This window comes from Aplidium turbinatum, chromosome 15 (genome assembly GCF_918807975.1).
Source record: "Aplidium turbinatum chromosome 15, kaAplTurb1.1, whole genome shotgun sequence".
In the NCBI taxonomy this organism is placed as follows: domain Eukaryota; kingdom Metazoa; phylum Chordata; class Ascidiacea; order Aplousobranchia; family Polyclinidae; genus Aplidium; species Aplidium turbinatum.
Genome location: NC_137486.1, coordinates 15,482,001 through 15,505,288, shown reverse-complemented (window position 1 = coordinate 15,505,288; position 23,288 = coordinate 15,482,001). Strand labels below are relative to the sequence as shown.

Genomic DNA, 23,288 nt, shown 5'->3' with positions numbered 1-23,288 from the left:
CAAATACTTTAAAGTTATTTCTCAGTGTCAAAAAATTATTTTGTAAAATCCCTCATACAAATATTTGCATGTCGTTTATATCAAAAATGTTACACACACTAGATTTCAGATAATTATAAAGCAATATATGAATAAGCAAGCTACGGTACATTTGCTAATTGCAGCCTAACAGGGCACATGGAGAGTCAGTCAGTCAGCCATTTCTTTTATGACAGAACAATATAACTTTTTGGGAGCTGGTATACAAGTCCCCCTCCTTGGCAACTCATGACAAAGAGGAATTGACCAAAACATGTGGACTGAAGTGTGGGAACAGTAAAGCAAAGGTAAAGTAGTTTCACCCTACATGTTTGGTTGAGTCCTGTCTTTGTCATGAGTTACCAAAGGGGGGGAGGAGGGGGCTTGTATACCAGCTCCACTTTTTGTAATACTGTACTAAAAATGTTTTTTCTTGTGCTGTTTATTGGCTTGAACTCTTTTTAGTTACACTGAAGTTTAAACCCCCTTGCTACAAGAGTTGATTGATTTCAAATGTTTTTTTATTTCTTTGTCTTTTTTATGTTTGGAAGCTATGCAAATGTAATATAGTTATTTCCTTTAACACTGTTTTATCAGAGCTGGTGTACAAGTATTCAGTGTTCACACATTTCACCTACATGTCTTAGTCAATTCCAATCTTTTATGTATCATATATATAGCGTTTATAACCACTAACCAGGGCAGATACTTGTACACCAGCTCTGTTTTATCATTGCATATTTTAAAACTGTTGGTTTTGCCATGTTTTCCTTTTGTTGGCCCCAACGCTGTGTATTTACTTTGTCGTTTTCTAGGCCTAGATGTTTCGCATCAGCAATGAAAATTGAATTGAATTATGTACAATGTACATGGTTAACTGGAATGCTCGTATGGCTGTTTTGCAATGGCTGAGGATTTGGCATACACATTTGATAAAAATGCACAAAAATTACTTAATTAACCAAGCTATCGGGGTAGACTACAACTACTTTGGACTATTTTGGTTCTGCAAGGGCTTAATTAGCATAAATGCTTAAATATACATACACACTACAGTTGAGCTTGTACAAAGTTATTTGGTCTACTTGTATCTGTGTTGTACTGTACTTTAACCTTTTGAAGTCTTGAATGTACAATTGTACATATTGTACAACTATTTAAGACTTTTTATTTTTCACAAAAAAGTCAATGATATATACAGTAAACTGGCACATGAGCTATGTATGTCAGCCCATATGATTGGCTATATTTCAGTTTTGTGGAAATTGTACAAGAAAAAGTGCTAGGTGTGACTTTCCATATGATTTGTTTCAGTGGCGTTTTTGCAACATTTTTTGTGTGTCGATAGTTTCATTGCAAATTTGTGTAACTTAAAAAAATTATGCTTCTTGAAGTATTATATTTTTTGAAAGTTGCTTTGAAATCATTTAATCAGATTTAGTGAGAAGAAAATTAAAAAAATTGTGTAGGCTTTACATTTAGAACCAAAGTATTATTTTGTATTTTCTGTCACAAGATTCTTGCGTTTTGTTAATTTTTTCCAACCCTTACACTTTTGACCAGTTTCTTGTATTGAAGGCTCTGTAAAATATCACACTTCTATTGTGGTCAAAAGTATGTCTTGTCACTTGATTAAAAGATAGTAAAAAGTTACATTTTATGACACTTGTAATGGTGTCAGTGAAGATATCTAAGGTTGCTTGATCATGCATATTGTTTTTGCTAAGTTTAGGTTAAGTCTCTTATTTGGTAAAATATCACAAGAATGTCAACGTATTCAACTAGAAATGAAATTGAGAGGACCACTTGGCCCAACAAGTTGGAATATCACTTGAGCTTGTTTAGTTATGTTTTGGGTTTGGTTTCTTTTTGGAGGTTTCCTTATTTAGCATATGAAAATGGTGGAGGTAAGTAAACACTTTTGTCTGCATTTAGTGGTTGTATGTTGAATGGTTGGCTTAAAAATGGTAGGTTGGCTAAGCTTCTAATTTCTCTTGTTGAATTCAAGTACTGTATTGTTTTTGTGCATATCATGTTTTGTATTGCTTATCATGTTTTACAAACTGACTCAGAGTGAATGGCAGCTGTAGTTATAATATCAACCCAGCATTGTAGAGCATAGCATAATAGCATATTCTTGTTATGTACCTACTCACTTTATATCGCTGTTTCATTGACTATTTATGCTGTCACAATATTCCATGTATCACATTCAATTGGAGCTAATTTTCAATTGATTCAATCACTTCAATGCAAGATTTTGACAGCACGTGCAGTTCTTCCTTGGGTTTTCCACATTACTTTTTTCACATTGTACTTGGATGTACAAGTCGGTTTTTTATTTAATCTAAAGTGATGATGTTATATCAAACATTGTAAAATATCTTTTTTTTAGTGGCTGCACTGCAGAATATGCCACCACAAAATACTGAAAATAATAGCCTTATTTTTGATGTTTTGTCAGCCAGCAACAGCATGACTTACTTTATCAAGGGGACTGAATCAAGTTTTTGTCAAGGAAACTGGAATAGTTTCCTCAACATGTTTCTAAGCAGGTGATCGTTATCTGTTTCAGGACTCCCCTTGATAAACTTAGTCATACTGACTGACAAAACATCAGAAATAAAGCTGGTTTTCATTAATGCCTGATGAACAATTTGGTTCTGTGTTTAGTAGTGAACATTGTTTGACAATTTTCAGCTAATACTCTGTTGGCTAATTATTATTTTAGTCATATATACAATATACATATATCAATTCAATACTGTATATCACTTTTGTTTATTTTCAGCCCCATTTGTGTACGTTTTTCTCCTCCTGTACATACTGATTGGCATTCCAATTATATTTCTGGAGATGGCTTGGGGTCAGTATGGAAACTTAGCACCTTTGCAAGCTTTCAAAATTGTCCCAGCAATGCAAGGTGATTATAGACTTTTTTTGAACAAGGGTATTCATATTCATAGCCTACTTTATTAAATTATGAAAATGATGAGAAGTATAGTACTGTACTAATTAAAAGGTCGCTAGAGAAACAGTGTTTTTTTTAGCATGTATTGCATTAAATTTCCATCAAAAATATTTTCTATTGTTTGGTCTTCAATACTTCAATAGCCTACACTCATACTGTATCACCACATACATCAATCCCACATAACCAAACAGCAAACGTTGCACTTTCAACATCACTCCACTGTATGGCGATATAAAAACTGCTCCTACTTTGTGCTGCTGACTACTTTTTGCTCATTGATTTCATATTGTTGATTTATGGGTTGGTGTGATGCAGTAGAGAACAAAACGATAGCAGGATTGCTGTGTTTTACATGCTATCAAAACGTTCTTGTTTACCCAATGCTTAGTTTTTATAATGAGCAGTTTATTTGTCCAAACAGCTCACAATCTCACATTACTATTAGGTCTAACCATAGGGAATTACTGTACAGTCTTCTTAACGTCATAAAATGTAGCTTCTCTATTCGTTTACCATGTCATTCATACAATTAAAGAGAAGTATAAATACCAGTTTTACTGTGTAATGCTTCACTATGTGCCTTATTAGGAAATGATTAATTATTGTATAGGAAGTTGTTTAAGCATTTGATCAGAAACGGTTTACCTTGAATTTTGTTATTGAAAATATCCTGGATTTTCATTAACTAATGCAAAAATTACATTGTTTATAATATGTGGTTGATGAGGAAGCCCTTTCACTTACTATGCGTATAAAATATATCAAATCCATTAATCATGATACACTTGAGGCTTTAATGATAGGTAAAAAGGTGTCGACTTCATAAAGTCTGCATTATTGATTGTGGTTGAAATTCCGAAACCAGCAAACTTTGGAGAGCTGCTGAATGGCGTCTAGCAAGGGTACAGTTATGCACAGGCAAACAGGGCACAAATAAACAAGGAGTGTTTTAATACAGGAATTGGGGTTTCCATGGTCTTTTTATCCTGCTCTGTGTTGCTATACTGCGGAGTAGCTTCGTATTACTTCCTTCTGTACTTGGTCTCTTCCTTTTCATATTCTCAGCCTTGGAGCACGTGCAACCATGAATGGAACACACTAAAGTGTCAAACTGTATTGTGTAAGTTGTGTACATTTGATTGGATTTGTAATTTTATCAATTGTATGATTGAAAATAATACCAGCCTAATGCTGTATTGCAATATGCAATGCAACTGATATGTAGTGAAATGTTTGTCCTTATACAGCGCATTTGTTCTTTTTCAGAGATTTGCACATTTCAATCAGAATCAATATTTAGCTTACATTTGTGATTGTCTGTCTAAACTTTAATTACCGGTACATGTTTTTACTTTTCAGTAAACAAAAATTAAAAAAAGTTGTTTTAGATTAAGGAAGACATTAATGCATCAAAATATCTTCTAAACTCCGGCATTACAGCCAAGATATAGTCATTTTATCTGCAAGTGATCGTATTCTAACTAAACAAGACGTTATTTTAGCTGCGGACTGTGTGGCCAGTGGAACAACAGGCCTTACATACAGAAAAGGAGAGGGTCATGGCATTGAAGATGGTGGAAATTTCACCAAAAAGATGTTATGCAATTACACATCTGATGGTACTCAAACAACACCAGCTGTAGAGTATTGGGCGTAAGTTTGTGTTGCAGTTTGTTAATTCAAATGTTCATTACTGCTGGAGCTAGCTGTTCAGTTTCTATATTCTTAATAGCTTGACAAGATGACATGTGCTTGTTTTTGTTTATTGTGTGCCAATCCTGTTTGATTAAACGCCAGTACAAGAAGCATATTTTTGCTGCAATGAGGTGGTGAATAAAGTATTTCAAAAGTAGGACCTTCTTTGTTCTAGACAGCAAATCAGTCGCTTTTCACATTGATTGAACGTCTGCAGACCTTAAATCAATGTAAAAAAACGATTGATTTGCGGTCTGGAGTTTTTTCATGCTTTGACGTCTTTACGTTCTTAACATGTAATTCATTTGCATGGATGGTCATTGGTCATTTATTTTTGTTCGGATGTGAAACAAAACGTATATAAAAAAACAACAAAAACGTACAGTATGCACTGTGCAGTGTGCATCCAAGGAGAGAGTTCGAAAGACCGTAGCTCTTAAATAGCGTAGAAGGCTGCACAGTGCATACTGCACTATCTCATTCAAACAGTAATACGAAAGCAAGTATTGCGTTTTTAAATGACAAATTGACACAACAAAAACAACAAAAAAGGAGGAAGATAGCACAGAAAAAATACCAACGAATACGGACGGAGGAAATGCGAAAAAGAAATAATAATGACATTGGAGATATAGTTAGGTAGTTGATGTCGCTTCTGTAAAATCCGTGGGAATCAAGGTATGGGACAATTTCCCTAAAATATGAAAAAAACGTGAAGAAAGGCTACAAATTGTTCCGTAAAACTTGCGAAAAATACTACTTTAGTAATCAAAAGCTATACTTTTTTTGCAATTTTATGAACTTTGATACTTTTTTTTAAATAATTGGGTATTTGCGTGTTGAATATAAAGCGAATTGGAACTTGAGCGAAAATGGAAACCATGTATATAAATGAACAAAACGATGTAGATGAACAAAAAGGAAATTTAATGCACAGCGTGTGAAATTATTGCTCAATTTGAGGTCATATCAGTAACATCGATTAGTATTATGAATGTCTGCAGATAAAAAAAAGTGTAAAAAAAGCATTTTGCATCTTATGGCCAATTGGCCATGTAAAAATTTTATTGCCTAAAGTGTAATTTCCGCATTTTGCAGAATTTTGTTCTATCCAGTTGGCTTGCTTGATAGTCGTAATATGTGTCAGCTCAAAGGCTTCTATTTCAACTTCAAGCACTTATACTCAACGATGCACTTCTTATTGCCTTTTTATCAACGGTCGTTATGTCGCTTGAAGTTGCACTTAAGAACGGCCAAGCTATTAATTCTTACTTTTGACTCCAGCTTTTGTTTGTTGAAATTCGTTGCTCTAACCCTAACCCTTTCACTTGAATTGGTTTCAAAAGTAATCGTAATGGTTTCTATGATTAATCTTTGCAAATTCTTGCCATACAGCAAAATCCGTCATTTTTGCATGGATTCAACGTCTGAAGACTGAATTAATGTAAAAAGGACGGATTTTGCTGCCTGACTTACTAAATTGCATCTCCAAGTTTAGTGCAATGAAAGATCAATCTCTCCTTCAACAAATTTTTACATTCAAAAGTGCAAGAAACATTGATACTTTTGGCATCCAGCGTTTATTTTTACACTTATATACAAGATTTAAAGTTAAATGAATTAATCTAAATTCAGTTGCATAGTTCATCAATCATCAGTCGTTGAGTTTTCGGGCAGTCACCAAGTTGCCTGTACCTTTCCATAGTCACATTATTGCTTATTCAAGATTACTCTTTTCACGATCACTGATAACAGACGACTTTTAGTGTGCGTCTAGTCTTCAAAAGTTTCATTAAAATTTGATGGACAGCAAGTTTTATTTCTAATTTAGAAGTAGCCTAAAACAAAATTGCCCGACCAGCCAGGAAATCAGTTCTTTTTTACATTGATTCAACGTCTGCAGACGTTGAATCAATGTGAAAAAGAACTGGTTTGCTGGCTGGGGCGGAAACATGGTTTTACAAAACAGAAACAACCTGGTCTACAACGGGAGTGTTTGCTCGTCCTACACAGACATGAGCAAGGTCCTGGTTGGCTTCGACACTTCCAGCATGTTTGTGGCACCAGTTGTGATACTTGCCTGTTTCGCCGGGGCAAGAATCATTATTGCCATGATAGCAATGGCCAACAACGTCCGATTTACAGGAAAAGTAAGCAAAAAATAGCACTTTGTGTTTCACCTGTGTGTTTGATGATGATTTTCTGTTGCATAAAATTACACGTATTATGACGCAGTTTTTATGTCAGAGTTGATTTGATTCATCAAGTTGTATTTGTCCGTAGTTCTGTGGTTAACTGACATTAAACGATTTACCTTTTGTAAATGTTATTCAAAAGAAGCCAGTGATTCGACATGTTGCTTTGCTTGTGGTTAATTCTCGAAATATCACTTCGTACATACAAACAAGTCCTCTAATCACAATCATAGGAATTACAATTTGCAGACATTTATCCAAACGGCATTTCCGTTATTTTTACACTGCAGACGTTGAATCAATGTAAAAATGACGGATTTTGCCGTCAGACTAACTTTTCTCTCACAATCTGTTGCAGATTGGTTACCTTCTGAGTGCAATTTCGTTTTCTGTCATCGCCATGCTTCTCGTGCGCTGCGTCACACTCGCTGGTTCCGTGACTGGATTGGAATATCTTTTCGTCCCGACCAGCATCGCATCCTTCACCAGTCCAAAGGTAGGTTTCTACTCTTTAATAGGCAGCAAAATCTTTGCTGTCTGGGTTAACATGACAACAACCAAGCGAGAGGCTGTTGAAATGCATCGAGATTACCAGGTTGATTTCCAGTAAAGCTTCTAAACGATTTGCTCAAATGTAAATAACTCCAACACTTATCATCAGCCGTATCTTACATTTACAAGGTTGTTGATTGAATATGGACGTTTAGAATTTATCACAACTAACAGAACTTTTTCATGTCACATCACATCAATGTTGCTTGTTGCCAGACGCAGCTTTTGTCTGCTAGGATGCGATTACATCTAGGTAACAAGGCTTTGACCGCCTACAGGTACCATTGGTAATTGAAGGGAGCACTCATGGGTTGTTTTGGGTTTGTTTGAACAAAGTGTTTATCCGAATTGGAAATCCGATTGCAATTGAAGACCTGAGTTGACCATCACACAACATATATTTGGTGATAACCCAATTTCTACAAAATGTGACTTAAGTGGTTCTAACCGTTCTACAATTTATGTTTTCCACTGAAAACCGTGTTCTTCATGTTTCACTGGCATTCTATTATCTTTTTAAGTTACTGCTTGTTCCAAAATTATCCAATTGCAAGATGCCACAATTATCTTATACAATAGCTTATACACTAGTTACAATATTGTAGATTTATTGCTTTTGACTACTGCGGTAATGATAATTTATTTCACAAAAAATGACATATACAAGAACCTGTTCTCTTAGTCCTTTCACATTGCATTCAACTTGTTTATTTTTAAGTACCGTTGGCAAAATTTAAGCTCGTTTATCCTACTTGCTGTTGCAGAGACATCTCTATAAATCCGTGCAAGTGCGTTTTTGGTCATGTGCATCTCTTGCACTGTTTTTCAGCATGATTTGTGTTTGTTTAAAAGTTACGCTTTACCGCTTTCTTCACTTTGCCGTCGTTGATTTTGGCTCGGTCGCATAAGTTACGTTTTTTCAAGACTGTATTATTGTATTTTTTGCAAGATTTAAATGAAAAATGATACTCAATAAACTAATCGTTCTGAAAATAATTCCTGAAAACTGGTAATTCAGGAAGCAGTGTTTGTTATTCATCGAATGCAAAAGATTTCTGTGAGATTTTTTGGTTTGTTTACAAAGTCGCCTAAGCCTTTACTTGATTATGTTTCAGTTAGCTAAAGTTTTTAATCTTTCGTTGCTTCAACGTCATCAGACATTGAAATTATCAAAAAAAATGAAAAAATAACTTCTAGATTGGAACTAAACAGGATTACTTGACCTCGAACTGACAAAGTTAAAACTTTATTTAAAGGATTTTCTCTAGCACGGGTCATTGGGGAAAACGGCATTGAGGTCGCTAACCTTTAATGTTATCGACTGAATCATGTAAATATTCTGCTCTATCGTTGATGCCTTAAGCTGTTCATCGGTTGCCTGAAATTTATGACGATATCGAACATTCCAGAACAGCTTTGGTGAAGTTTCACTGCTTTTTGTGCGTTGAACTGGCTTGCAAACAAATTTTTCATGCATTTTTTACATATTTTCTTTATTGTTGAACTTCTTTTACATTAACTTACAAGACAGCCAACATGAGGGTACTATGTTTGTAGATGTCTGTGACATAATTATACCGAAAGCATTTTCCACATTGCTGAGCAATTTGAAACTAACGAAGCTTGAAAATGTCTTCATTGCTTGAAAGATCTCAATCAGCGGAGATACTGTCCAGAACTAATCAATTAATTTTGATCCAGAAAAGTGCTTCTTCATCGAAATGGAACCGATTCCACGAATGAGCGCAAAACGAAAAACATGCCACGACCCATCCAGCAAATCTGTCGTTTTTTACATGGATTCAGCATCACCAGACGTTGAATCAATGTAAAAGCGACTATTCTGCTGGTTGAAGAACGGACTGAGCACTTTGAAATAAATGATAATTTCTTTGGTCTTTAGTTTAGAAAGACGCCACTGTTGAAGCAAAGTCTGTGCTGTAGTTTTATGGTTATATTTGAATATGTGAATTAAAAAGGGGCTCAACTCCATTTTTTTCAAATTTCAGTTGTTATGTTTTTCCGATTCTTGTCAGTGGCTTCTGAATGATAGCTGAAAAAAAAGGCCAGGTTTTTCAAGCCAAAGCATGAAAAGTAACCCCTTCAATATTTCCGCTGATTTAAAAAAGGCTCAACTCCAGCGATTCAAATTTTCCATAGTTTCCCCACAAAATTTTCACCGAGTGATATTTTCAGGCTTAATACTTCTTACCGGTTTGCCTAAGCATACAATCATGATCGAAATTCCAGCACAAAAGTAAATGACAAATAAATAAAACGCATTTATCCCAAAAACGCCTTTGTGTGAATTGGGCCATTCTTGAATTCACGTATTCAATTTGGGTCGGGAAGTGACTTATTTAACCATAAACAACCATGGCTGAGCAACACCACAATAATTAACATTATAACAAATAAAAATTAAATAGAAAATGTTTTCGACTATCCATATGGTCCTTTTCAAACCTTTAAAAGAAAAACAATTTTACATTGTATAATATAAGAAATACTGGAGAACACAATATAACAACAAAAGTATGGTCTCATCCAAGTTTTTATTTATTGTTTTTCAGGTTTGGAAAGATGCTTGTGGTCAAGTCTTTCTCACTATCATGGCTTCCTGGGGTGGGTTGGTGACCTGGTCGTCCTACAATCGATTCTACAACAAATATCACATCGACGCCACACTTCTAATCCTAATTATACCAATGCTGTCACTCCTTTGTGCCGCCGCCATGTTTGGTGTTGTGGGCTACCTCGCTACTGGCTCCGATGTTGCACCGGAAATGGCTTTCAGGGGCGCAAAAGGCCCGTTTGTCGCTCTGGTTGCTTACTCAGAGGCGATCTCACAAATGTGGGGCAACACTCTTCCCTGGAGCATCGTTGTATTTGCGTCACTATTTTTTTCATCAACGTCTGCTTTGGTAAGTTCCTCAATGGATATTTTTTTGTGAATACAACTATCTGTTGAAGAGTCGGTTAACGGAGTCATTACTTAAGCATTTAACCGATTGAAAAACCTGAAACATAATATGGAAGTTTGTTTTGTTTACCATTGCCTTGGAGCATTGCTTTTTGCTTTATGTGTGGTGGCACTATTTAAATGGTATCCCAGCCAACAAATCAACTGTTTTTTTACACTGATTCAACGTCTGCAGACGTTAAATCAATGTAAAAACGGTTGATTTACTGTCTGGGATTATGTAGTGCCGAACGAATTAAGATTTTAATGACAATTCATTCAGAAGTCACAACCGAGAAATTGTAAGGCTTGCGAAGAAGACCTCTTTTTTGGATTACTTAGTTTATTTTCAGAGCATTTCATTAATAACTTAATTAACTTGCAAAGGAAGTGTCATCTGTTAATGAGAATTAGCAGTAAGGTTGAGTTGCACAACTGTAAAAATGTTTCTCGGCATTTGAAACGATTTAAAAAAGACAAGCTTTTGCGAATTGTGTTCATCTTTTGCAAATTGTTGACATTTTAGTTTCCATGCCTGGAATGCGTCTTGTCCTCTCTCTCGGATGCATTCCCAATCTTCCGACGTCTCCTGCTGCGCAACATCATGTTGTTGGTTCTGCTACTTCTCTTGACAGGAGCTTGTTTTGTTGTGCCTTGTTTTGTGCAGGTGCTTTGTAATGTTTTGTTTTCTAATTTCGAACCACGCTTGTTTCAAGCACGTTTTTGCATTGTTTTTAACATCTATTGACTTTGAGTCTATGTAAAATGGTCTGACTTCCTTGCTGGACAGCAGGCTACGCAAATACACATGTTAAAATCAGTTGTGACGTTTCGTATCGCCTCAGACGTTGAATCAATGTGAAAATTTACTGATGCTATCAGTCACAGCAATTCATGGTGATGACGTATTTCTTTCAGGGAACCGGATTGCAAATCATTCAGTTCTTTGACGCGTTTTCACTCCCTCTGTGTTTCATGATTGTGGCTTTGGCCGAAGTCATTATGCTCTCTTATGCCTTTGGTAAGTCCTTAATTGGCATGCAACGTTCCCGGTTTACATTAGAAGTTGTGTGGTTGCTCGTTAAGCGGTATTTTCAACATTTTTCATTGAAAAAACGACGCTGAACTGTCATAAGAATGTTCTTTAAGAAACTCTTTGACTCTAAAAATGTATAGTTCTGTGGTGCTTGCAACTCACTCACATGCTCATTGCTCATGCTGTATTTACTAGCACAATTATTGTAAGGTCAATAAACATTCCCCTCTCAATAAAAATCCCGAATAATGGATCGTGAACTTGTATTCTTGTGCAGTCAATCATTGTTTGCATTGCTCAGTGTGAGAAAACATTACTTTTTCAACTGAGAGTGGTGTTTAAGCTGGTTTAAGGCGATGGGTAGGGATTAAGGGCATTTTCTGTTGGCAAGAACTTGCAAAAGGCATTAACTGTTTGGTTAAATCGTGTTTGCTTTCGGATTAAAACAACATGAGGTAGAAGCGATTAAACAATTGGAATTTGAACTAGTATGAGCTGGTAAGTGTGCAACAACGACCCAGACAGCAATTCAGTCGTTTTTACGTCTGCAGACGTAGAATCCATGTAAAAGACGACTGATTTGCTGTCTGGGGATCAGCCAATCAACAACCCAAACAGCAAATGAGTCTTTTTGCATTGGTTCAACATCTGCAGACGTCGAACTGATGTACAAAAAGGTTTGCTGATCAGCTGTTGGTTAAAATCAACATCTTGTTCTATTTGACAAATGACCAAAGATTTGAAAATGAAATGTTGGTTGCAGTTCGGATCAAAATCGATTTCGTAGTCATTAAAATGGCAGTTATTTTTATAGAATGGTAGTAAACAAGAACATAAGCGACATCCAAACTTGTGAACACCTTGGCATTGCAATCACCTGAAGTGAAATTAAAAGGTTTCCTTCCGTCCATTTTTATAGACGGTGTAACTATTTTTGCCAGGATTTAAACTCATCTACACGAATACAAAAGCGATGACGGGAAATTCGTGCCTGAAAAGTCACTTCTGGTCGGTGATGTGGGGCGGCCTGACTCCTCTTGTGCTGCTGGTAAGTCATGGTGCTGTGAAATGTGAATGTCAGCTTTTGCGGTTCAACATTTTGTTTGCGTCGCGAGATAAGCTTCAAACATTCCCAGACGGCAAATCAACCGCTTGTTTACATTTATTCTGCGTTCAATCAATGTAAGCAAAATCAACGTCTGCAGACGTTGTATCAATGTAAACAAGCGGTTGATTTGCTGTCTGGGTTGTTGTCGATCCATGAAACTACAATGCGGTAAATTAAACCTTGATTCATCGATCATTTACATTTTACAGTTTACAAACACGTTGTGTGAGAAATGGTTGTTTCTGTTACTCATTGTAGCATATAATTACGCTGCAGAAAGCGTATCTAGGGTAGTATTTGTTTCAAAAGCTGCTGCTTAGAATAATGCCGTTTTAATTTTTTTCTCCTTATTTTTAACGTTGGTCAACATAAGACTGATGTTGAAACGATCCTTTCATTCTTGGCTGATATTACATTTGCTGTTAATTTTTTTCGTATCTACCTTTCCCAACTTATCGCCTATTCGATCATCCTGTTTTCAACACGACTAACCAGTTATCAAATCAATATATTTTACATTGATGTAACGTTTGCAGACGTTAAATCAATGCAAAAAGTTTTGATTTGATGGCTGAGTAGCGACCGTTATTGACGTCACATTCTGCTTGTCGTTCCTTAGCATATGGAACATCAAAGCCTTTACTTTTCGCCAATCAACGTCTTCATAAAACCAATACTGCGAGTCTTTGTTATTTATTGATTCCATTTTCAAACGTCGTTGCGGTTGTAATCAAATATACGACTTCCACAACACAGGCATGCATTGTATATACGCTGATTGGAGTCATACGCGATGGGGTCACGGCCATGTCACCTTACATACCCCCCGGAGTCTCGTCGGTATGGGGGAGCATCGCTGGGGGAGTGCTGGTCGGGTTTATTTTCTTGGTCCTCGTATTGGTTGCTTTGATTAAGGTGGTCCACTCTTCAGGGTCTTGTGCCGTGGTAAGCCAAGCTTCGTTTTTAGAAAGCATCGCGTTTAATTATTCTCTGAATGAGACCAGTCGTGTTTCCATAGACTACCATAAATATATACGTCCTTGTTTTTCAAAATTTCTTCCTCACTGGTTGAAATTGCATCAAGGAGCATCGAAGAATATCTTGTTAGGTCATAAAACAAACGACTGATAACGGCCAAAGTTTTCGCGTTTAAACAAATGTCTTTGATGTCTTTTGTCACGTAGTCGCCGTCATGACGTCACAGTTGGCTTGGCCTTAGTATGTTGACATAAATGTTAAGTTTGTGCGCACAGAACTTCATCCACCTAAAAGTTTTGATTTAAATCTAATGGAAAGTGCAGTTCCAGGCGGTCGTCAATGTGCTGTAGAAAATAAACTAGGCCAATCTGTAGGATATGCTTTACAAGAAAAAAAAGGTTTTGACAACAAAACACAATATCTTCTGCAGAGACTACGAAACGCTTTCACCCCGCGCCTGTCAGGGATGTCCGGAAACGGAGCTGGAAATCTTTCTCACACCAACGGCGAGTTGTTCATGAGTGATTACAGCAGCCATCGGGAGCGTGACATCGAAATTCTCATAGACGAAGATATTGTTACCACCGTGTGACGTCATCGACTCCCTGCGTCACCTTTTGATGATGTCACATTGACTCTCAAGTCCAAGGAAGCTTGAATTGGAGCTTTGTAAACAGCATCAGGCGAAAAACATATTTTCTTGGAAATTTTGCGTAAAACCGGCGCTAAAAGAACATTGAAACAACGAATGGTCCTGTTATTTTTCAACGAACATAGTACACTGCTTAGTTTATTGTAAACAAACGCGTTAAATGAAATTGAAACTGTACGTTGATCGTTGTTTTTGTCAATGCGTGGGATTTAATGTGTGCTGCGCTACGGTACTTTTGAGTACGACTTTTGGGCTGCTTTTGCATCTCTGCTGTACTGAACCAATCATGTATTTAGTCAAAGGGCATTGAAAATCTAAAAACGGAACACCCCATGCTTTTATTGAAATGCCTAGCGCGTATCTTTTAAGAACGCGGAAGTAATTTTACAAAAATCGTCGTTTTAACGCTGCTGTGGAATTTCGAAATGAATAGTGCTTTATCGTGGATGATGGGTTTCATCATTGTATATTCGTTTGTGTTTGCTACTACAAGTATGTGGCTACATTCTTGACCTTTTATTTTCAAGCAAATGGTTTGATGTTGAAGTTAAAGTGCTAGCAATCACGTTGAATTTTGTTTTATACTACAAAAGCGCTTCAACGTTTTTTTCTTTTTTTATTGCTGCCATTTTTATGTGTTCTTGTAGCCATACATTAAGCCGAAAATCTTTCTAGGACAACATTTGCCAACAGCAGGCCTTGGTACTTTTATTTGAAGTTTTACTGCTTTGATATTTGCAGGTGAACATTCTTTTCATTCATTCGTTGTTGGCAATCCTTATTCCTTTGTCATGACTTTTTCCTATAAACTGACTTGTGAAACATGGTTTATGTTATATATATGGAAAATACGTTTTGAACCGATACTTTCGACTTTTTAAAGATTATAACAACGCATTCACGGTAACAGCACATATACTGCTACAATCATTGGCAAAACTATGTTGTTAGGTGCTGCACACAGCGAAATCACTGGCAAGCGGAATTGCAAGTTTTCGTTGTTTTTTTTTAACAAAGTTAGGAGATTTCTGCTTTTCTGTCATACGACACGGTTTTAGATGTTGTCGAATATAAATCGGTCCATTCATTGGTTGTAAACTTTACTTTAGTGATACCCTGTTTGAACGTGTTATCACGGCCGTCACTTTCACATGTTTGTGCAATTTGACTGGAGTCAGTGGCGTAGCTGGGGGGAGGGGGCGGACCGCCCCGGGCGGCACGTCTGGGGGCGGCACTTTCAGACTACGATTTTTGATTATAAAACGCATTTCATTTTCACATGCTTTTTCTTGAAGGGGCGGCAAAATCCGAATCCGCCCCGGGCGGCACATTCCCTAGCTACGCCACTGACTGGAGTTGCAGGAATAAAATTTTTAACACCTCTCTGCTAACGCAATCGCCGCCCACATCAGAAAATGGGATTCAGTGGAAACACATTTTTTATACACGCTGCCACACACCGCTTGGCATTCGTTGTCAAGAATTTTTTAACATCGTGATTCTGGTTATCGCCCCGTATTTTGCACCCTAGGGTGCAAAATAAGTTAGTATTATTATTATTCGACATATCCCAGACAGCAGATCAGTCGTTTTTTGTATTGATTCAACGTTTGCAAACGTGAATCAATGTAAAAACGACTGATTTACTGCCTGGGATAGCCCACCAAATGCGAACTTTGAGTTTACTCTGCACACTGGAACCTACAAAGTAATGCATGTCTTGACTTTCATATTTTTTACAACCATGTTTCTTGTATCTGCTTTACACTTTTGGTTGAAGGACCGCTGGTATCTTGTTTAGTTGATGTTCTATGAAGATTAACTGAGACGCTTACTCAGCATTGCTAAACTGTTTTATCTGTTACGTCACCTGTAGGCTTGGCTTGGAAAATCATGTGAAATACACTGCAATCTACTTCGTACTTTTGACTTATGTGCATGCGTTTCTGCTCCAATGTCCACACCATTCAAAGTGTTGAGTGGTTGCAGCATTTCTAAGTTTTCACACGTACAGCTGTCGGCTGCATAGCCGAGTGGTGAGAGCCCTGGAAATATAATCGAAAGGGCACAGGTTCGACACCGCTCAAGAACATGCGGCTCTGTCTTTGGCAGGACACTTAAAGGCATGCCTGAGGGTGGACACGAAAATTGGCTTCCTTGCCTTCCCATCCTCTTAATCTAAATCTTCAACCACCGGGTGTAAGCCTGGTTACGACAAACAAACACGTACAGAAAAACTTAAGTTGACAAATTGATTATCTTTTCTGTGTAAGTATAGCAAGATAATGCAAATGGCGTGCACATGTATCACAATTGAAAATATGATATTTCGCATGTTGCAGTGCTTACTATTGGGTTATGATTGTTAAAGTTTAACATACAAAGAGTGCAATTTCTCGCAAAGCACACGGCCGATCAAACAGGGACAGAAATAACCTTCGTAGATTCTTGGTGTTTGCGGTTTTCTATCACCATAGTGCCCGTTGAGTTAGCTTTGTGTTATTTTTTAAATGTAACTGTCTTTAGCTGATTTTTATGTTTGTGTCAGTACGGAGTTTTAAGCAATCCGAGTTTTAGAGGGAGAGGAACAAACGCTTTAAAAAGGAGATTCATAGAAACTAACAAAAATTGTCAATAGTCGTTAAACTTTACGTGCTTTTTTCATCCAGTAAAAAGTTTCTTATTCTATATGAAATTTCGAAACGTAAACTCCGTTTGTTCGCTCGGTCCTTGCTCGTCACAGTTATCAACTGGTGCTGTATGGCTCCACCTTTTTGCTGACAAAATTGTTGTCACGAATTTCTCGTGGCTCACAAATTGTGATTTTCCTTAGCACAGTGGCGAAACAACCTACATTATACTCATTGCTCGGAACCATTCAGTGTATTGTCTGGAAGCGGTGCTTATTAACGCATGTTTTTCGCACTACTTTTTGCTTTACTTAAGACTTTGTAGTTTTTTGTTTTTATGAAATGTTTGACCGAGATCTAGCGATATTTTCCAATTTTTGTTGCTTGCTCTTGGTTTTCATTTCTTACCATTTTCTTGCAGGTGCTTTTGCTTTTCTGTACATATATTCCCAGACAAGCACTTTATCTGGACCAGATAAAGTGATTGTTTGGGTTGTAACTTTTGTTTTACCTATTTTGTAGATTGTATTATAAACCCACTTCATCAACCAGCGTCTTGTTGTTTATTCTTTGTTTTACGTGTTGACATTGATTATTACGTCTGAAAACGTTTTTTTGTGATTCGTGATGTAAAAGCTCAATGATTAAATTAAAGACACGAGACAAGAATTAGGTCACTTAGGTCACCTTTTCAATTACACGTTGCTAAATGGCTAAAACATGTCACCATTTTAGCCGTAAAATAACATTGATTAATTATGCGCCTGCATTTGCGACAACATGGTTCACTACCCAGATATCAAATCAGTTGTGTTTTACATTGATTCAACGTCTGCAAACGTAAAAAAACGTCTGATTTGCTGTCTGGGTATGTGATTTACTGTACCTTTACAAAACTTATCGCCCTTTTTTTCTTACACTCAGTATTTGCTGGTTTCAGTGCTCCTTAACCTCAAGTTTAGTTAGATGGATCATCTGGGGTGTAGTATGTGGGGTTCGTTTGTTGTCTCAGCTAATTAGGTCTTAGTAGCCCCAATTGCCGCGCACATGGGATTTACTAAGTGGGAAGTCACAAGAATTAACAAGCTCTTCTAACAAAAACTATCGATGGCGATGCGTTTGCCGCAGGGTATTTACTATTCAACTATTCATTCATTGTATCAACTTGAAAATCTTGGTGATTCACATATAAAAGAAAGATTGCGCTAATACAAAATGCCACCCGTTGTGTTTTTGTATGTTTGGTTGTGGTGCATGCTTTGTGTATTTTGAATCAATTAATAAATCAGGTAAATCAAAAAGTAAAAATCATGATGTCTTTTCACCGAAATTGATGACCCCTGGAATAGAACAAGAATGGCAAATGGTTAAGGGTAAAAGTTAGAAACAAAATAGCCTATATTTCTATTGTGTGAGCCAACGTCGTTGAGCAATGGCCAACACAACAACAATACAAGTTCATGCTGTAACTAGGTCTGTTTAAAATATCACACGACCACTTAGGCCATCTAAGTTTACAACCCCATTTTTTCAACCCCATGTTTGTTTTCTCCACTCATGTAGCCTACATGCGGCTCTTAACATACGACGTTTCTTATACCCACCAACAACAGTCGCATTATATTTTAACAGTTTCTTAGCGTGCTTCAGTCACTGCAAGATATCCAGCAAGTCAATGCAGGTGGCCCAGGAAGGTGGCCACGCTCTACATACCACGTCGCTGTAGTCAGGGGCGAGTTTAACTGATGGGGGGCCGGGGAACTTTTAGATCGGGGGGCCCCCGGTGCAAAAAAGTTTTTCGCGCCCAATTTGAAAGTCACCCACACAGTTGCTAATGCCTTTACGCCAAGCTCAGTCGCAACCTTGTGACTAAAAATTAACCTGGAAAGAAAAAGGAGGCATTTTGCAGAAACTTCAAAGGCTGAAAGAAAATAATAATAACACAAAATCAATTTTTCCACGTCGGGGGGCCCGGGGCAACTGCACCCTCTGCCCACCTAAATCCGGGCCTGGCTGTATTTGCGTTATCCATTCCGGTCAACAACATGCCAATGGGAACAGGTTATTTTTTGCTGTGATTGCTTCCTTGTGGATTCTGACACATTGAAGAGCATTGTAGCCTACTTTGTCAGAATTTCAAAAATACACTAGCCTAACCGATTTTGCTGCGAAAACTCTAGCTTGCTAATTTTCACTAGTAGGTGCCACTGCTGTATTGTAGCGTTTTTGTAGGTGTAGCCTTGTGTCGGAGGTCTGGTAAACATAAAAAAACATTGCTGTCTTGTTTGTAACTAGCATATGTATGTCTTGCAATTAATAATTTCGTGGTTCTCATTTAGTCATTATAATCATCAAGCAAATGAGTAAAAATAAGGGCTATATAATTTCCAGTTTGAGGTGCCCGAAATCGTTAAAAAAAAAGTCGACTCTTACTTGGTGCAAAATGATAAAAAACAAAATTTTTGTTTTCTATATTCACAATATTGTTTTGCGTGCTGTGATCTGAAACTTTTTCCATAATTACAAGTGTCTGTTGTCACTTTCTACGAAAGTTGCCGTTTCAATTTTGGTCACAACTGTAGTAAAATTAAATTAAAAAAATTAAAATAGACCAAAATTTAAACAAATTTGGCAACACTGTTCAGTTAAGATTTCGACAAAGATAAATGGTAATACTATTACTGTAATAGTAGCGGTACTGTAATTAAAGCATGATCTGTAAGAAAAAGTGTAGGTTTCGAAAAAGTAAACCATTACACGATTATTAAGGAAGAAAGAGAAGCATGAGCTGTAAGAAAAAAAGTGTGGGTTTCAAAAACTGGACATGAAATTTTTTTTTATGTCGATTCTATGGTCAGGTTCTACACTAGGCCTACAGTAACTGCTTACCAGTCAGTTAGTCATTGTGGGGCTTCATGAAGGTCACTTCGACCTGATGAAGTTATGGAGAGACCGCTGGGAAACCATCTCACGGCCCAACCAGTTCCAAGTCACGCCAGACACTACGGTACCACCTGGCTCAGCCTCAGACCTGCCAAGAAAAGACTGGGTGACTCTGAATCGCCTCCGTGCTGGTGTTGGTCGCTTCAAGCACAATATGTTTATCTGGGGATTGTGTGACTCACCAGCCTGTGTTTGTGGTGACTGTCAAACAGCACATCATAAATCACTGTCCAGTGCTTCGACCTGCAGAAAATGTGGATCTCAAAGACCCTGATATGAAGACTTTGCTCTGGTTGCAACAATTGGGAGATGTTACCTGAATTGCTGCCTCATAAGCAAGAAGAAGAAGAAGTTAGTTAGTTACTTCTTTCTTCTAAGGAGATCAGAGTCAGTTTATTTGTATTTATTTCTGACCAGTCACAGCGAAAACAATACACGTCAACATAGCAAAGGTCTAGAAAAAGGTAGAAGCCACAAAACATGCATCGTATATTTTTCGCCCCACTCCACAGCCCTGGTTTTCATTAAAGGATCCGGTCTAATGTGAAAGGTTTTCCTAGATCAGAAGCAAATTGTTGTTAAACCCATGATGTAGCATTCGGCTTAAAATATATCACTGTATATTAGGCTGTACCAAATTTTGGTGACTTTCTCTGATTTCTTAGCAACTCTGCCAAAAGTTGTGGCTCAACCACCAAATCAAAATGCCATAATTTTTTTTTGGTTAGATTTTGGTTTTGGGCCTCCTCAATGCTCGTTTCCATGACAACGTGTAAAAAATCACGAAATTGTTATAACTCCACAACCGCTTAAGCTAGATCAAAAATTTTTTTTGTAAAAGCTGCAGAACAGCCAAGTTCCTATCTGTTGTCAATACATTATAAGAGCCTAACTATTGAATTTTTCAAGTAAAATGAAAAAAACATGTTTTTGCCATTTTTTTGTTAACAGCTCTGTCATAGCATTTCTTGTACATGGAATTTTACAGTTTTGTTTGGTAAATTTCCATTAAGATATGAGTCATAATAGCCTTTGTTTATATAAACTTAAGGACAGCTGAATTATCAGTATTCAGCTATGTAATGGATTTCTAGATTGTGCAAAGTGCTGTTTCCAGCATGAGCATCTGTCAAGATCAAGTAACATCTAGACTAAGCAATAAACCATGTCTTTTGTTTCAGATTGTAATTTCACTACTATATTTAAAAGATGAGCAGTTCAAATACTTCTACTAGGTCTGGAAATAAAATGTGGTTACTTGATGATTATTTACCAATAGCAGATGTTGAATCTAATAGAATATTATTCCATGGAGCAAGTCCTCCTTCAGTTCAAGATGTTTATATGAACTTTAATGGGCAACATGCACGACTTCAAAAGGAAACCAAACGGCATTCAAAAGCAAGACATGCTGCTGAGAAAACAGTCTTTGAAATAAAAGATTGGTGGAAAAGAGCAGGGGTGGATTTGAAATCAGATGAAGGATTAATCAAAATGGTGCTAGCTGTACATGAAAGTTATCAAGGACTGCAAAAAAACAAGAAAAGATTTTCAGAAAAACAAATAGCAGCTAGAAATCAATTTTTAAAAGATAGCGAACAAACTTTTTGGGCAGTATCTAAAGTCTTTGAGGAAAAAGCAGGGACTTCAACCAATCCAGTTTTAGTAGAAGACTTTCAATGGCTTCAAGCATTAAAAGACCCTACAAATCATGTAGCTATTGGACCCAAAGATATTAAAACTGCAAAAAAGAATAAAAGAAAAGCAAGTGATGGAAACATGGAAATGAAAAAAAAAAAAGAAAAATTCACTGGAAAAAAGTGATAGTATAGAATTCAATTTAACTGAAAGTGAGGGAAGTGAAGCAGAAATTGATCGAGAAGTTACAGAATTTGAGTGCCCTGGTCAAAACACATCTGTTTACAAAAGAAAGGATTTCTTTACTCCAAATGTTTGTAAAGTAGCAGACAAATATCAAATAAGCCACAGAGCTCTAACTGAAATTGTATTTGCTGATAAAGTGCTGCATGAAAACTTAAATCAAGTAACTCTTTCAGTTATGACATGCAAACGCCAAAGAGATGCTGTGCGGTCTGCTGCTGGTTCTAAAATACAACAGAACATTAAGCAATCAACTGAGGATCCCAATTCTTTGTTTTTGCTTCAGTGGGATGGCAAAATGCTTGAAGGTCTTCAGCATGTCAATAAAAGTGTTGAGCATGTTGCGATCATCCTTCATTCACTTCTCAATCCCACCAATGACACTATATTATCTATAACAGGAATGCATAACAAAGCAAGTACAGCTGAGAATGAGGCCTCACTCATTCAAGCTGAACTCCAGAATTATCCAGCGATTAAAAATAAAATAGTTGGATTTTGTTTTGATACCACTGCAGTTAACACTGGTCTTCGAAACGGTGTTATAGTCAGGCTTCAGCAATATCTGGGAAGGAAACTGCTTTTGCTGGCATGTAGACATCATGTGTATGAATTGTGCTGTGGTGCAGCATGCAGAAAAGTATTTGGTGAAACAACATCTCCTTCTGAAAAGACTTTCACTCTGTTGCAGATGAATTGGCACAAAATCAACGTTCACCAGTTTGACCTCTTCGACATCAGTAAATTGCCACGTAATTTACAGCGCCGTTGTGAACAGGTGTTACAGTTTGGAGAAGATTATTTTAAAAGTGGTGAACACTCACGCCTAGTCAGGAAAGATTACAAAGAATTCTTGTGCTTAAGTATTATTTTCTTAGGAGGATCCTTGCCTACAAGCATGTCATTTTCAGTCAATGCTCCAGGTGCCATCTCGCATGCACGCTGGATGTCCAAAGTAATCTATACTTTGAAAATTGCTTTGTTTTCCACTTCCCTACTCGCCAATAACTTACTTGGTAAGGAAATTTTGCAACTGATTCGATGTTTGGCTTTGTTTCTTGTTATGTACCATTTGAAGCCCTGGTTTACTTCTATAGATCCCACTTTTGCCCCAGTAGTGGATTTGGAATTGCACCATACCCTAAAAGCTGACCTAGCCACACTGCAAGCAAGGTCTTCTACAAAACTGGCTACACAGATGACACCAATGTTAGTAGCATATCTAGAAAAATTAGACTGCCATTTATGGTATCTGTCTGAGAGGCTTGTTGTTCTAGCTCTTTTCAGCAATGCTGTCCCAATCAGCGACAAAAATGCAATGTCAAAAGGTCTTCTAAAATGCAAAAAGAACAGCAACAGCAAGCTTTCGTTACAGCAAATGCCAATACTTTCCAACAAGGCAACTTTGGCTGACTTGATAGGTCCTGATTCCTGGACACTATTTGATCTCTTAAACGTTAACTGTTCATTTTTGAAAAACGATCCAAGCAGCTGGTACCTGAGTGCACCATACAAGCATGCTCAAACCTTGGTTCAATCCCTCAATGTGGTAAATGATGCAGCAGAACGTGCATTGGGGTTATTGACTACCTTCAACACTGGCAGAATCACTTTAGATCCACAACAACGACAGATATTGTTCAAAATGGTTTCCGAACTAAGAG

At 37.2% G+C, this 23,288-nt stretch overlaps 1 protein-coding gene across 1 annotated transcript; it reads left to right on the top strand.

The window, feature by feature from the left end:
• The first annotated feature begins 1,783 nt into the window (after window positions 1-1,783).
• On the top strand, window positions 1,784-18,028 carry LOC145784373 (sodium- and chloride-dependent glycine transporter 2-like). Its single transcript, XM_082596181.1, has 12 exons — window positions 1,784-1,925; window positions 2,810-2,941; window positions 3,951-4,112; window positions 4,495-4,645; window positions 6,657-6,837; window positions 7,241-7,378; window positions 10,008-10,358; window positions 10,923-11,063; window positions 11,315-11,417; window positions 12,374-12,480; window positions 13,297-13,485; window positions 13,949-18,028. Exons 1-12 carry the CDS (start codon window positions 1,784-1,786, stop codon window positions 14,108-14,110), a joined length of 1,959 nt encoding a protein of 652 aa, XP_082452307.1. The 3' UTR covers window positions 14,111-18,028.
• Window positions 18,029-23,288: the final 5,260 nt, after the last annotated feature.